We start from the raw sequence: 16,525 nt of genomic DNA on the forward strand, positions 1-16,525 counted from the left end.
TCTCAAAATGTCCCCACAATTAATTCAATGGCAAGCCCTTTTTAAAAGTTCTTATAAAGCTATAAAGATTTTTTTTGGTAGCAATTGTAAGAAATGGGGGAACTACAGTGAAAAATCAGTCTCATAAACTCATAAAATTGCATATATACATAACATTGCATGATATTAAATGTAGTATATGTGTGTATATATGTACACAATACATACCATTTATCTGGTGGGATCAAATGGGTTAAAGTTTATTTGAAATGTGCTTACATGAAAATGTATAAAAAGGAATTTCACTGCAACCCAAGTACAGTTTGTGTGGAAACAACTATTTCTTCATTATATACTCATTAGCAAAAGAGTGCATGCTACAAGTAAAACAACGTATCAACATCTTCAATGCAAATCGACATTTAGTAAGACTGTGTGAACCCAAAACGAAACGATCATCACCCATTTATGCGCCAAGCAACCACATTCCAGTCGAAGAATTCAGATGATCTTGGAGAGGACAACCACTTGGCTTTTTGAATAAGCTTAACTGATAGAGGTATTTGGTTTTGGCTTCCCTATGCTGTCAATTTATGTCTGGAACACAAGCAATTCTTTATGTTAAATGATCTGATCTGGAATATTCATTTCACCACTAAATTGAAGCGCTTTAGTTTACTCCGATTTCCATTCCTCTCTCTAAAGAGACTCTTTTTTTCATTAACAACCTCATGATTCTCACAGAATATATTTCAAAACAAATGTTGCAGAACAGTCTATGATAAACATGCAGGATTATAAACCACTGATAATCTTTCAAATGAATAAACCAAAGCCCATTATTCAATGATGCCCTTTGAAAACTAATGTGTCAAATAAGATTATGGCAAATTCAGAATAGCATACTATTTCCATTTCTGCAGAATACTGTGCATAGCATTAACATTTATGCATAGAACACACCTAAAAATGGCAAAACGTGCACACTGCACTGGGTGCGGTGACCCATAATGCAATGCACTCATCTTGACCTTGCATTTCCTGCAGCCAATGAGCACAAATCACTTAATTATAAACAGAGTATACACTGCAGTAAACAAACATAACCAATGTCCTGATATTAGGCTAGTAAACTTTAGGATGCAACTCAAGAAACTGAGGCACCTAAATCAGGGCAATATAGAGAAACGTTTAATATCACTGAAAGATTCCATTTATATAAAACAAGAAGGATAAACCATACTGAAAGGGACAAAATTAGATATTAAATTTGGCAACGCATGTAATATGAAAGCTTTTTGTTCCATAAGTGATATGTAACAGAACAGAATAGGAAGCGCATTATTGCAACAGCGAGGTGTGCAAAATGCAAAAAGTGTGGAGGGCAGCATCACGGCCGCTCGCCCATCCGACTACCAGCTGTAAGTTGAGGCATCTCTAAAGTGCTTGTGGCATTTGTGAACCGGACGAGTTCACATTACAGTGGACAATGCCTGAATAAACAGCTCCATTGTTTTAAACCTGACTCCAAAGTGGCGGCTGCACTGAAATATCTGATAAAACGTCCACAAACTAAAGTAATATTTTACATTTACTGAATGAAGGCTAAATTAACTTCAATTGATTTGTAAAGATGCATTCATAGACAAATAAACAAAAAGTAGCCGATGCGATGTCGTCTTCCACTCTGGTCTGGAGCTTCTGTATGGCTTTTCCTGATGACGGTGTAAGATGTACAACCGGAGACAATACAACTTGCCTCAGCTGACATCGCAATTAATTCATGCTATTCACTGGCAAGCACATTCCCGTCGACCGCTCATTTTCAGACAAAAAATTACAGCAAAAAATGGCACTTGATTAAATATGACATTCAGACAAATCACAATAATAAGAAAAAAACAAAAACAAACATAATATGCTTTCACCAACTTCACAAGTCATTTGTGAGAGGGAGTGCTTGTGGAAAGCTGTTAAGTTACTTTAACAATATTATAATAATTCAACCCCCTCATGCCTAATCTTTAACTTTCTCTAGGGTGTCTGTCTGTTTATTAATATTCATGATTGATTTAGCAAAATAAATGTTTGTGTAGCAGCCAATACATACATTTACATTTGTACAAGTACATTAAAAATATAGAATTCAATATTTTCTATGCATTTTTAATAAACTAAATGTATCTTCGTACAACATTATTTAAGTCACCATTGAAACAGTTCTTTTGAGGCCTAATATTAAACATTTGTGGTTTCACAGTGAACCGTTTTTAAGCCGAGGTGAACGCTGTAGATATGATCTACCGCGAGACATGCACTGGAGTGAACGTGTTAGACAGATTCAACTTTTTTGAAGTGCCTTCAGAGATAAAGAAATAACAGAAATCTCAGCACAAGTTTCTAGCTCTTTTCCTGGTTGTTTTATCCGCTGAGTGGATGGAGGTCCACCTTCACCTTTTCCCCACTGCTGAGCATCCCGATAGTGGGGTAGAACCCTCCGACCGGGACCACCACCTCCCTCCTGCCGATTATCTTGCCGTTCCGGGTGAAGAACACCTAGATGAGCACAGAGGGGCGACAGTGAGTCAGCATTTCCACAGCTGGAGAGGGAAGAGAGTGAATCAGCATTTCCATAGATACAGGGCTGAGACAGGGTATCAGACAGTCCTAGTACACACTAGTGCCAAAAACTCCAGGCTACTTCAGGACACGAGATGAGCACAAGAAAACACTTTGCAAACATCTGTTTTTTGAGCACCGAGGGTATACTGTGTTCTTTTATTTCCAATAAGCCTTTCCAGACGAGTGACTGAAATATCTGCATGCTAATTCGTCTTGACCCCATCTGGGATATACTGTACCCTAAAAAGACACCTCTCATGAGAGAGTTTCACATCGAGGTCATCCATAATCTTGCACAAGTTGTAAGCAAGCCTTATCCAGTGGGGTGAAAACTGACCAGACTACGGCCGGAAACTGGGTATTTACAGAGTCATGCAGTGCAATTTTTGGCACCTAGCGATCCTGATCGTGTAACGTCCCACTGGGAGACCTTGGCCCTGTTTACACCTGGTATTAAGATGTTTTGGTCGATCGGATCACAAGTAGATGAGGGAGACACATTCCTGTTTACACCTGGTGTTTTAATCGGTCTTTTTTGTCCACTTTCAAACACTTCTGTCTTGATTTCTTCGAAGGGAGGGTCTATGGGCGGACAAATGTATGGGCTCCGTCAGATCTTTCGATCTAAAGGGCAAAATAAGCTTGTGCAATTTACATTTGAATGCGCCCAGAGACGACAGAAAAATATACGGAGAGAAGCACCTTTAGTTTCTGCTCTGACAGCCACAAGACCAGCCGAATGCTGTGAGGTGTGTGTTAGAAATCAGGAATGGTGAGAGAACATTGAGTTTGGTACGTTTTTCATCTTCAAACCAAACTTGGGTCTCTAGCCGACAAAGTCTAAATCCCGTCTGACTAGCGCACTTCCCATAATGTTTACGCATTAGGTCAATAGGCAGAGAGTTGGCATCTTTTGTGGCTGTTCGAACGCATTCGACCACATGACCGTTTACACTACGAAAGTATAATCCGGTCAAATGTGTTTTTGACTACTTCTGGAAGTGGAAGTGTATTTAGCTCCATACACTTGTGATCGGATTGATGAAAATGCTTCTTAATACCAGATGTAAACAGAGCCCTTGATTCATTAATCTTCTTCGAGTTTAAAACACTGACGATAATTGAGCACCAAATCAGAATATAAGAATTTCTGAAGGATCATATGACCCTGCTGAAAATTCAGCTTTGCCATCAACGGAATAATATATATATATAAAATACTCACCATAACCTTCCGGCCCTCATGTTCTTGTTCTAGGTCATCTCCCTCTTCCTCCTCTTCATCATTCAAATACAGTAAGTTTTCGACACGCCCCTGCTTTGGTAGTACATCAGCAGCATCCCAGTCGTCAATTTCATCTAACAGAGAAACATGTTGAGCTGGATGGACATCTAAAAAACCTGGACTACAGTCTTGACAAGCATGCTAAATGGATCAAAGTATGTATTGGCAGTAGAATGAGCAAAATAGGAAACTTCTTCTCATCTCCTTTATTGAGGACCACATGTGTATTCTCACCTTCATGGTCCAGCACGTAGTCGCGAGGAAACATAATTCCACAGCCCATGATGTCTCCTTCGAAACAGCGAGGGCCAAACTGGTCACCTACTCCACTTCCATGGAAGATCTTCCCATCATCTATGGAGCAGATATGAATATACTATGAATATTTGGAGAAAAACAATTCTTATACAACAGATTAAAACAAAATACACAAGATTTCGAATAAGCCCCTTTCAAACGGCTCGTTGATCCTGGCAAATTGCTGTAAAATTGCTAGAGTGCCTTCTGTGTGAACGCAAACACGTTCCGGGATTGATGTCGGGATCGATGCCGGGATAGGGACCTAGTAACATTGCCGGGATCAGTCCCGGAATGCACCCTGTGTGAACAAAAGCCAGGCCCAATGCCGTAAGGGGTGTGTCGGAATGGTACGCGATGCATTAGTGTACATGTTTTCAACGCGTATGTTACACGTCACATCCTGACCTCACGTGTCTTCACGGGATCTTTACAGGAAGTGTGTGAACGCACTTAGTTTCACTTTAGATTCTGGGAAATCACTGGCAGTGTTAACTTTAGCCTAAGGAACATAAATTGTGATTAAAAATATATGCTCACTCACATCATGACGATCGTTTTAAATACTCGTAATTCCAACTCCTGACTCGCTACAGTAGTTTTGACGGAACCAGATGCTTTTATACCAGGGGCTGCCAAGGGCGAGGTTAGCTCGCGTGACAGAGTTCAGTCATAGAGTACCCTACATCACAGAGTACCCCTACTACAGGAGCTTTCCGTTTAACCTGAAGAGGGCAGCACTCAGACGTTTTTAAATCATATATTTGAAAATTAAAACACTTTATACACAAATGTAAAAAAAATTACTCAAATCAAAGAACAGCATTTATTAAGCTCCATTCTTACAGATCATTAACTAAAAAAAGTTGTTTCAGTGTTAAGTTACCCTTTAAGACCAATACAAAAAAAGGACTTTTAGAAATGTTGGCAGACTGAAAAGTATGAACATGAAAAGTAGGAGCATGTATAGCACTCGATACTTAGTTGGGGCTCCTTTTGCCTGAATTACTGCAGCAATGCGGCGTGGCATGGACTCGATCAGTCTGTGGCACTGCTCAGGTGTTATGAGAGCCTAGGTTGCTCTGATAGTGGCCTTCAGCTCTTCTGCATTGTTGGGTCTAGCGTATTGCATCTTCCTCTTCACAATACCCCATAGATTTTCCATAGGGTTAAGGTCAGGCGAGTTTGCTGGCCAATTAGGAACAGGGTTACCATGGTCCTTAAACCAGGTTCTGGTAGCTTTGGCACTGTGTGCTGGTGCCAAGTCCTGTTGGAAAATGAAATCTGCATCTCCATAAAGTTGGTCAGCAGGAGGAAGCATGAAGTGCTCTAAAACTTCCTGGTAGACGGCTGCGTTGACCTCAGAAAACACAGTGGACCAACACCAGCAGATGACATGGCACCCCAAACCATCACTGACTGTGGAAACTTTACACTGGACTTCAAGCAACGTGGATTCTGTGCCTCTCCTCTCATCCTCCAGACTCTGGGACCTTGATTTCCAAAGGAAATGCAAAATTTACTTTCATCAGAGAACATAACTTTGGACCACTCAGCAGCAGTCCAGTCCTTTTTGTCTTTAGCCCAGGCGAGACGCTTCTGACGCTGTGTTTTGTTCAAGAGTGGCTTGACACAAGTAATGCGACAGCTGAAACCCATGTCTTGCAAACGTCTGTGCGTGGTAGTTCTTTAAACACTGACTCCAGCTGCAGTCCACTCTTTGTGAATCTCCCCCACATTTTTGTATGGGTTTTGTTTCACAATCCTCTCCAGGGTGCGGTTATCCCTATTGCTTGTACACTTTTTCTACCACATCTTTTCCTTCCCTTCGCCTCTCTATTAATGTGCTCGGACACAGAGCTCTGTGAACACCCAGCCTCTTTAGTAATGACCTTTTGTCTCTTGCCCTCCTTGTGCAAGATGTCAATGGTCGTCTTTTGGGCAGCTGTCAAGTCAGCAGTCTTCCCCATGATTGTGTAGCCTACAGAACTAGACTGAGAGACCATTTAAAAGCCTCTGCGGGTGTTTTGAGTTAATTAGCTGATTAGAGTGTGGCACCAGGTGTCTTCAATATTGAACCTTTTCACAATATTCTAATTTTCTGAGATACTGATTTGGGGGTTTTCATTTGTCGTCAGTTATAATCATCAAAATTAAAAGGAACGAACACTTGAAATATATCAGTCTGTGTGTAATGAATGAATATAATATCCAAATTTCACTTTTTGAATGGAATTACTGAAATAAATCAACTTTTTGATGATATTCTAATTATATGACCAGCACCTGTATATCTCTTTTCAGACCATTAAATCAGCAAATCCATGGTAAACACAGATGTCATGAGTCACAGGACCAAAGGTGCCCTATTAATTTGAGTCTCACCTCCACCAGAATCATAATCTGCTGGTGTCGCTGTTGGACAGTATCACTGTAGGTAAAATGAGTGCTAGAGCTCATATTTCATAATATGCGTTTCTGTATCTAATCTGATTATCTTTTTAAAGCCTCTTTTTTGGGTGATTCATTTATAGTACAATGACGGAGGTAACAACTCATCATCTGAATGAATTTTAGGACATAAAGAAGCAATGATAAAGTTAGTGCTTGGCATCAGAGCACTGTGAAGACCTGAAGTGAACCTGAATAAGCAAGCACTAATGCTGCATTCCTCACACATTTGCTCTTAATGATCCAGAGAAGACTTATACTCTTCATCCAGAAACTGACAGGATGAAAGGAGATGTGCTTTCATGCCTCTGTACAATTCTTTTTTCCTAAGTCGAAATTCTCCTTATATAAGAAGATAACAAAACAAAGAGACAACAACAATCAAGAGCAAGTTTAAGAAAAACACGGAAAGGTAACCTGCAGACAAAAAAAACTTATTGCAGTGTGTGGCTGGTAAATATTTGTCGAGTTGTCATGGGACCCGTTCCCAGCTCAGGATACTGTTTAAACAATCCCTATCTGAACACGCGGAGGGAGATGAAAACACTGCATCATTATGATTCCCATGTGGGCCTCTGTCCCAACACCACACTCCACGACCACTGTGGGAGAGGAAGGCGACTAAAAATAGACGGGGGCTTGGGCACACGCTTTCACCAAGCCTGAGCTTTCAGGCTCTCTGGCAGGAAACGCTACACCGGAGTGCAGAGAGGGCTTTCCTCGAATGTCAGAGCTGTTTTCTGGAAAAGACCGGGAATGTAGACTTGCTTCCGCAAACAAGAAGGCAGTTTTATGAGCCTGGGCGCTCAGAAAGGAAAAACTATTTGCTTGTCGTCAACATTTTAAAGTAACCTAAACAGGGAAAGGTCACGTACCCTATTGCATTACCAAACGTGAACTGAACATAGTCGCTTTACCCCAAATCACTATTTTTATCACTCTGTCAACTATTTTGGCACACTTCGCACAGTCAGAAGATGAATTATAACAGGAAAGGGGATCGTATACGGCATAAAATCTGTGTTCAAAACTTTAAAAAAAAAAGACGTATCACACGACTTCCGACTTCATTTCTCAATCCAAATGAGATTATAATAGCCCCTCTGTCCTTGGCTATGATGCGCGTGAGGACACTGACCCTCAGAGCGACATATCAGTGGCCGTAACGCGTCTCTACGTGATGACTAACTGGATTATGAGTCATAGATGCGGGCCTCTTATAGATCAGGGCAAGACAATGAGTCATGCCCCCCTAATCTGACCCGCTTCTGTGGCAATGTCAGACCTCCATCAGCGGGTGCCGCAATGAGGCGCAGAAAAGATATGCCCCATAAATGCAGCTCCGCAAAAGCTGACAAGAGGGCTTGACAAACTAAATCGCCCTGATGCGAGTGATGATATGGCTGAATTCTTCACAGTCAAGAAGAACACAAGACCTGGGTGAATTCACTAGGAAATAAACAAACTTCCATCACTATGGATGCACCGTTGGATGCACAAAATTTGGATCGATAGAATAATTATTGTCACGTTATGGTCAACCATTAAATAGAGGATACTAATGCTAAGAAAAATACACATACATTTATAAATACACATACATATATACATATATGTGCTTTAAAAAAAGAAAAGAAAAAGTATATATATAGTTATTTTGATATAAAATATAATATTTGTATTTCAAGTTTATATATTTTTATCTATCTATATCTAACACAAACATATATAAATATTTATATTTTAAGATCTATAAATGAATATATATATATATATATATATATATTTAAAATTAATAAAAAAATGTAATTCAACAATTTGTCTAAAAAGCACATAGCTATAAATGTATGCATATTATGTATATATACATATATTTACAAATATATATATCTCCAAATTTAAAATGTATTTTAAACTAAATGAATTCAATGAATTTATCATCATGAAATACAATGTGCTATGAAACTGGATATTTATTTTGAGATTTGCTTCATATTATATACTGTATTTAACAATGTTTTTATATTATTAGAGTTATTGAAGTTTAAGTAAGCATTAGATGATGGCAAATACGGATGTGCTCTAAGCCTAATTGCGAATTCAGAAAGGCACAGAAAATGAGTAACACTCTACGAAGCCCCTGAAGGCACATGGTTAGGCTTGCTACATTACAGTACATCAGATTTCACTTATCACGTGAAGACAGTAAGGAGAGATGACTGACAGGATGTTGTTGGAGGATATAATGTGCAGCAGATCCTGAGCGTCATTGAGAAATATTTTCTAAGTGTGGTCAGTACTGCCGCTCCCTATACTCAGAGTATGGTTGATCCCGAATTTGAAAGTAAAAGTAAAAAAGCAAGCGCGCATTCAAAAGCAATTTCAATATCCTGCTTATTGATAGTGACGCCCTGATTCCCGCAAATTATATACAATATACCCAACTATATCATTGCGAGAAACCGCAAAAGCATTGAAATATAATTTTTCTTCCCATCTCATATTTTCTCCCATCACCCTGTTCCTTTAGGAGCTCCGTAGAATGAGTAATTTCCTTACCGAACACAGTATTCGGCTTCGGCCACATCCCTAATGTAATCTAAACGTAAAAATGTAAGGAATAGTAATGCACAATTAAACATTGAGTATCGGTTGTTATAAATAAATAAACACATACAAAAACTTCAAGTATATCCAACGGTATGTTAATGTCAAATTGAAGTAGTTAAAGTCACAAGAATTGCACAGCGATTTTCACTGATCTGGTAGTAGTGTATTGGAAAACAGATCTATCAATGTCCAGTCTATCAGAAAAGATTAATGAGTGCATTATAACATCTCTATTGTTGCAGCAACAACCCAAATAACACACTAAAGGAAGTAACGTTGCCACATTACATTATATATATATATCAAACAATCTGAACCGTCACTGTTTATCTGGCTTACAGGCAAAATCCCTCACCCTTAAACAATAGGCTCTGAGTCACCACAGAAGCACAGTTTCATTCAGGATGATACTCAGTGACTAATCTGTTATGTGGAGTGGCATGAAGGCATGAAGGGGTTGAGTATAAAGATTGCCATCTTTACATTGAGAGGCAATCTTATCCGATATTGACTTCCTTTGAGCTGTTTTGAAAGATGGGACCTGTGGAGTGAGATAGGGCTATTTATCCTCATGCCATTTTCAAGAGGATTTTCTTCTAATCAACACACTGATCTCATCTCTACACTCCTCTTATCATCATCCAGGACCTCCACACAAGGTAGAGATGGTGCCCATAGATGTGTAGGCTTGAAAAGAGAAGAGGAGCCAAATAATAAAGCATAAAAAAAAGTCACCACCTGCAGGAATCCTGGGTAATCCATGCGTAACCTGTGATAGGAATACAACCAGAGATGACAAAATGGAGAAAACAAAACAAACTTTATGTAAACAGGATATGGATGTGTGTATAAAAATAATTTTATATGGGACTTCTACATTACATGAAAGTTTAATTTTAGATTTCGGACTAAAACAGATATATGTATATATTTTTTTATATGTCCTTAGTCGGAATTAAATCATGGCAATGGAATTTTTGCGATGTCGGGCTAACAGATCTACAGAATGTGATTGTAACCTGGCAAATGAGCAATAATAGCACCATTCAGATGGTTTGAATACATTGCTCTACTGTTTGTACTTTTATTCATTAGTGAACAAACGTGTTTTAAGATCACGGTGTCCAGCATGTGTTCATGTTCATCAGGCTACAATTGGCCTGGGCTTAAGATGTGTTCAAGTCGTGACAGATAGATCATATTTATAACGCCACAACTTTGGAGAGTGGAACTTTCTTTAATTGGGTACTTCACTGGCAAAATGGGTTTTCAATAAAACTTGGCTGCCTAAGCAGTAGAAAAGCAGATTTTTTTTTTAAAATCGGTGCTACCTGACTAGTGCTACCTTGCCAAATAGGAAGGAAAACTTCCAACACCCTTAATGCACTGGTTACTGTTGCCGTCCAAGGCCACTCCCACCAGTCTGCTATGGATACGCTTACCATAGTCAAATATCGCTTTGCTTTAGTAGGAAATACTTTGTAGCAAACTTTGTCATAACCATGTCAACCTGTATTGTTCAGGTACAAAAATTCAAAGAGTAAACGTTTAGTGAAGGATCCAGAACGTAACAGGCAGTGGCAAAAGGCTGCAAAGAGTCGTAAATAAAATTATTATCGTAAATAACACAGATATGGAAAATCTGAAAAACCTCTGTTTTAGGCCAATCAGAGGAGAAAAAACTGAAAGAAACTGCCATTACCCCATGTTCCCTAACAGATGCTGCATCTGTATTGATTGTAAATTTGTTGGAATTAATTAAATTAATAAAGCTAGCTAAGTTTCATGTAAAAATGCGAAAGTACTGTAAAATTATGATGCTGTGATAAATTTACTGCACCTTCATAAATTAGTAAAACATAAATTAAAAACACTGCTTATGTGCATTCATTATTCGTCATTTTGTGGAGTTAAAAATCTTGCTGATCTTTGTAGAAAAGGTAGTACATTGCCATCCTCCTCCAACCAAGTGACTTGAACTCATCTGATGTCGTAATTACGACTTCCTAACTCATATATCCGAAAATGTCAAGGTCTTGAACACACCAATAGTGCGTATGTGACAAAAAAGTTTAAGCACTATGTGCATTCAATCCTTCAAACTATTTGATTATGCATTGTATTATGCATTTAGACTAGATTGGCTACACAAACAAAATACTGTAGCTCGAAAATAACGGTTCATGTAAACATTCTGACTGTTCTAACGACAAGATCTTTGAAAATGATCAACAACTCACCTGCGTGATATGCAACAGAACCTCGACTCCAGCCCGGATGCCTGTTCTTTGGGTAATCCTGACAAAAGAGAGGAAGAATAAAACACAAATTCTAATAATTAGACAACAGTCTGGTTTTATAGATACCAATGATGGATTTACTGCAAACACGAACTTGCGAAGCTTTCACTTTCAACAATCTCACTCAACACTTTCATATTAAAGGGATAGTTCACCCAAAAATGAAATTTCTGTCAGTATTTACTCACCCTCATGTTGTTCCAACCCCGTAAGACCTTCGTTCATCTTCGGAACACGAATTAAGATATTTTTGATGGAATCTGAGAGCTGGATCATTCCTCCATACTAGTCCATAGGCTTCTTGAGGGATTGAACTTGCCGGCCTCGAAAAGTTACTAAAGACATCGTTAAAATAGTCCAAGTGACTACAGTGGCTCAATATTAAGTTTATCAAACGACGAGAACACCTTTTGTGCGCAAAAAAAAGCAAAAATAACAAGTTTATTTAAACTATTCATTTCCTTCTCTCTGGGCCTTAAGTCAGGTTACTAGTTTAACAGTAGGGGTGTCACGATTCTCCAAATCCTCGATTCGATTACATTTTCGATTCTAAGGTCACGGTTCGATTCGATTCTCGATTTTTACTTTTTTTTTTAAGCACAGGTTGCTGTTGCTCCTAAAAAGCTGACATCAGTTCATCGCGATCTCACACATCTCTGTTATTATCAATGAAGCTGACTGCACAATGAATCTTTCATAATATATAGCCTACACTTTGTTTGTTATAATTAGAGGATTTGCCAGCTTGCAGAATTCAGCACTGAACAAAAAGTCAGTTTTGAGCGGTGAGGAGTCTAGCTAAATCGCTCAACGCTGCAAACATGTTTTAAATAGAAACTCTGGCCTGTAAATAGTTTCTATTTTGTTTTAGTTGTTCTTGTTGCATTTCTGCAACAGATAAATAAAAATGTATTAGTTTTATATGTTTTATTCTCCTGCACACACAGAGTGAGTGCATTATCGCCCGTGCTCGCACTCGGCCATCAAATCTAGTCCCACGCCGTACTCTATTGCGTTGGGAGTGCACGTCTGTAGATCAAGAGCCCGGCCCGAGGGTAGAGGATAGTGACGGGAAATATCGTCCCGGGTCGGGCCTAGTTCGGGCTCGGGGCCTCGGGCATAGAATCTAAGTTAGTGTAGACAGCCTTTCAACACGTGTGTTTTTTTTCCGCGACGTGATGAGTCGTTCATGAACGATCCGTTCATTGCCTCTGTCACGTGACAAATGAACAAAAGACTCGGAAGATCGAGTAATTATTAATGTTCCCTGTAAATTATTTTTGACTGCATCATAATGATTTCTTAATTCAGAATATGATCAAGATTGCGTAGGTGGATGTGTTCGGGGAATTTGCCTGTTAAAAGTATAACATTTAAAGCCCCTGAAATGACTAGAAAAAAGATTTGTTAATTTTGATGAACGAGATTGAACAATAGAGTCAGTAAAACTTTCCATCACGGGCGCAACATGGGGGCGTGGCAGCATCGATGATTCCATTTTTTATTTCGATTTTTGAGATTGTGAATTAATTTCGATCGATTTCGATTTAAAATCGAAAATCGTGACACCTTTATTTAACAGCGTATGATCTGTTGTTGTACGTCACACGCATCACCAACATGACCGGCTTCGGCCAATAGTAAGCCTACGTGTGACGTAGCTCTACGCAATTACACTAGTTTAACTGACTAGAGGCCCAAAGAGAAGGAAATTAATAGTTGAAATAAAGTCGTTATTTATGTTTGTTTTTGTGCACAAAAAGTATTCTCGTCGTTTGATAAACTTAGGATTGAGGCGCTGTAGTCACTTGGACTAATTTTTTTTTTTTTTTTTTTTAAATATATTTTATTGATTTTACACAAACAATAAACAAACAAGCCCAGCTATTACCAACATACAAAACAGGGAGAAAAAAAAAAAAAAAAAAAAAAAAAAAAAAAAAGAAAAATAATAATTTTCACACACAAATTGCACATCACATGTTACGTCACATAATCTACATTATTGTTTACAACAAAACACATACATAAAAAAAAAAAAAGTAAAAAAAAAAAAAGGGAAATTTCAAAAGAATTTATGACTTATTGGTGAAGACAAAATGTGGTCTCCCATCCTGCAGCAAACCAGCAAGATCACCAGGAAGGTAGTCAAGAAAAGGTTGCCAAACATTATAAAACAGATTGGCATTGCCCCTTAATATGGCACTGATGCGTCACTTGGACTATTTTAACGATGTCTTTAATAACTTTTCGGGACTGGCAAGTTTCAATCCCTGAAGAAGCCTATGGAGGAGTGATCCAGCTCTCAGATTTCATCAAAAATATCTTAATTCGTGTTCCGAAGATGAACGAAGGTCTTACGTGGTTGGAACAACATGAGGGTGAGTCAATACTGACAGAATTTTCATTTTTGGGTGAACTATCCCTTTAATGTGGTGGAGAGACAATTGAGCTCTATACATGGATTTCTCTGCGACGTCATCACTGCTTGCGCACGCAGCCAGGGGGCAAAAGACCCGCGGTCTTCATACCGGAGTAAAGGGTTTCTGATGGCAGATACATTTTGATAGACGTACCATGCCATGCATTTGCAGTTAGCCGTAAGGATGTGACCAAGGCCCTTATGGACATACACCCAGGCATCACAAGGCTTGGCTTTAATGCCTTGCCTTTGACTAGGGAGCACATCTGACCTCAACACACAGAAATCCAGTGCAGCATCAAAGTATTTGACAAGCTGCACATGACCACATAGCACGTAGTTGTATGCATCAAGGGATTTGTACGCTCTAATCATTTCTCTTGTATACACACTTGGTGTCTGAATTAGACAATTATATATATATCAGGCCATACAATTGCTGGCCACTTCTTGTCATCCACAATCCAAAGATCGTCAGGTATTGGGTAGGGATCCGGCAAGATCTCACCATTGCTGAGAGTAAGTTTTTTAATATAATCGTCACGGTCGGAGGTACTACTTCCCACATAATCAATCGTCAAATCTTTGATTTACAGTAAAGTAACGTTATATGTGTGCAGTCATGATATGTTGCAGGTCGTAAAGTAACGTAAACAAGGTTAACTTATATAAAAGCAAATTCGGGCTCTATAGAGGCTATTACATTACTAACTTAGTCTAACATGATAATTCATACATGCATCACAGTATGTCCGGATTTTGATTCGTAAACAGTTGGACGTTTTACATAATGTTATATTAATATGAAACACAAACAAACAGATCCAACTCTGAAATTGCAATTTATTATTGAGTCAACAAGAAATTACAAACAATGGGAAATCTATGTTAATTACAATGTTCTTTTACAGAACCCGGCATAACAGATAGCGTTTTTTTTGCCCCTGGATGCGCGCGCATCCGGTATTGTTTGTATATAAGAAACCCGTGTATAGCCAGAAAACGATTACAGCAACACAGCTCATTGTTTTAGGTTTAAGAATTGCAGTCACATAGCAGCAAAGGTTATGTTTTTTATATATACAGATACATCATGCCAGCACAAACACGAGGAGAAGACAATATTTTGATAAGATCTGAGATGCAATTAACATGCAAAAAGATATTTTTGGTATTTCTCTGTTGTCATTTGAAGAGACTATTAAAGCCTATTTACATAAAAAAATTGTAGCAACAATTCCCTTGAAGCCTGTATATGTAATGTACTCTAAAAAGCATTTTAATGCATTCATAATACACCATAAAATCTTCAAAAGATCCAAATTGTTAGTCACAATTAAATTAAAATTGACAATTGTTATTTTTTTAAATGTAATATTGCAGTATTAATTATAAATGATTTATTTGTGCATATCATTATTTTTTTTTTAAATTCATGTGACCTTGTAATCTTTAATTAAAATAACTGTTTACTGAGATCCAGCGATAACAATATCACAACCATCAAACCATCAATTTTCAATTCCTGACAGACAAAAACAAGTCCCACCCTAAAATCTTTTCTTGTTCGAGAAGAAAACACTATCCTTACTTCCATTTCATGCCGATTTGTATCATGAATAAACAATATTTTACAGAATTAATCCTATGTTAATGTTAATTCATGTTTGATTATAATACATTCAAATTTATTTATATAACTTAAAAGGTTAAAAATGCATATGTAATAATTAACATTAACCAATATCTATAATATTGTAGACGACATTATACAGTATTTTTAATTGCTAGTCCATACCTAATGCATTAAGTACCGTTAATGAATTGAACCGTATAAAGTTTTGTAAAGTCTTTTAAAGTGTTGCTGAAACATTTGTCATTAATTCTTAACTGAATTACGAGTAAAACATTATATACATTAAGATATTGTGTAATAAATATTATGTAACAATAGGTAATTCGTTCCATATGCACAGTTCAAAAGTCAGTAAGATTTTTTTTTTATTTGCTAAATCCATTTATGATTTAGTGTAAATTCGAAATAAATAAATATTTTGTAATATTAGAAATGTCTTTACTGTCTCCGTGTGCTGGCATTTCTGTAATCTGGTCCAGAGGATTACATGGGGATCTGTTTTGGTTAAGGCTGATAGAGGGTTGTGTTATGGCTCGGATGTTTTAATCTGTTTATCTAATAAGTAAGAGGAGTAAACAGACCACTTAAAACTGATTTATTCGTGATCTAAGCTCGGACCCAAAACAGACAGATGATTTAAATGAGAGCCACAATAAGGTGACGTGTTTAACATCCCTTGGTCACTTTCCACCCCACTAGTGTTGTGAAGCGCTATATCGGCTCCAGCGCAATGAAGTTGTGCAACAGAGCGCGCGAGGATGATGATGATACCTTAGGCGAATCTGACAAACAGATCTAAACATGTAGAGACAATCGAGTGGCGTTCTCTGGAACAACACATGAGAAAGTAAACTGTTTGCAAACATTACTTAATTTCAATTGAGTTTACATCTGCTCCCTGACAAGGTGAAAAATGATAGTGC

The 16,525-nt window shown here is 38.0% G+C and overlaps 1 protein-coding gene across 2 annotated transcripts in view; it reads right to left on the reverse strand.

Annotated features, from left to right (window-relative positions):
- Positions 1-215: 215 nt before the first annotated feature.
- The window catches only part of spryd3 (SPRY domain containing 3), a 57,527-nt gene continuing 41,217 nt past the window's right edge, over positions 216-16,525 (reverse strand). For both annotated transcript variants that reach the window (XM_077218724.1, XM_077218723.1), the window contains exons 8-11: positions 11,485-11,542; positions 4,121-4,240; positions 3,827-3,960; positions 216-2,535 (exon numbers count right to left, since the gene is read on the reverse strand). In XM_077218724.1, coding sequence (XP_077074839.1) covers positions 2,401-2,535; positions 3,827-3,960; positions 4,121-4,240; positions 11,485-11,542 — 447 coding nt within the window. In that variant the 3' untranslated portion in view covers positions 216-2,400. The remainder of the gene's footprint in view (positions 2,536-3,826; positions 3,961-4,120; positions 4,241-11,484; positions 11,543-16,525) is intronic.

This window comes from Siphateles boraxobius, unplaced genomic scaffold (assembly GCF_051911475.1).
Source record: "Siphateles boraxobius isolate OS27281-9 unplaced genomic scaffold, OSU_SipBor_1 77, whole genome shotgun sequence".
Taxonomy (NCBI): Eukaryota; Metazoa; Chordata; class Actinopteri; order Cypriniformes; family Leuciscidae; genus Siphateles; species Siphateles boraxobius.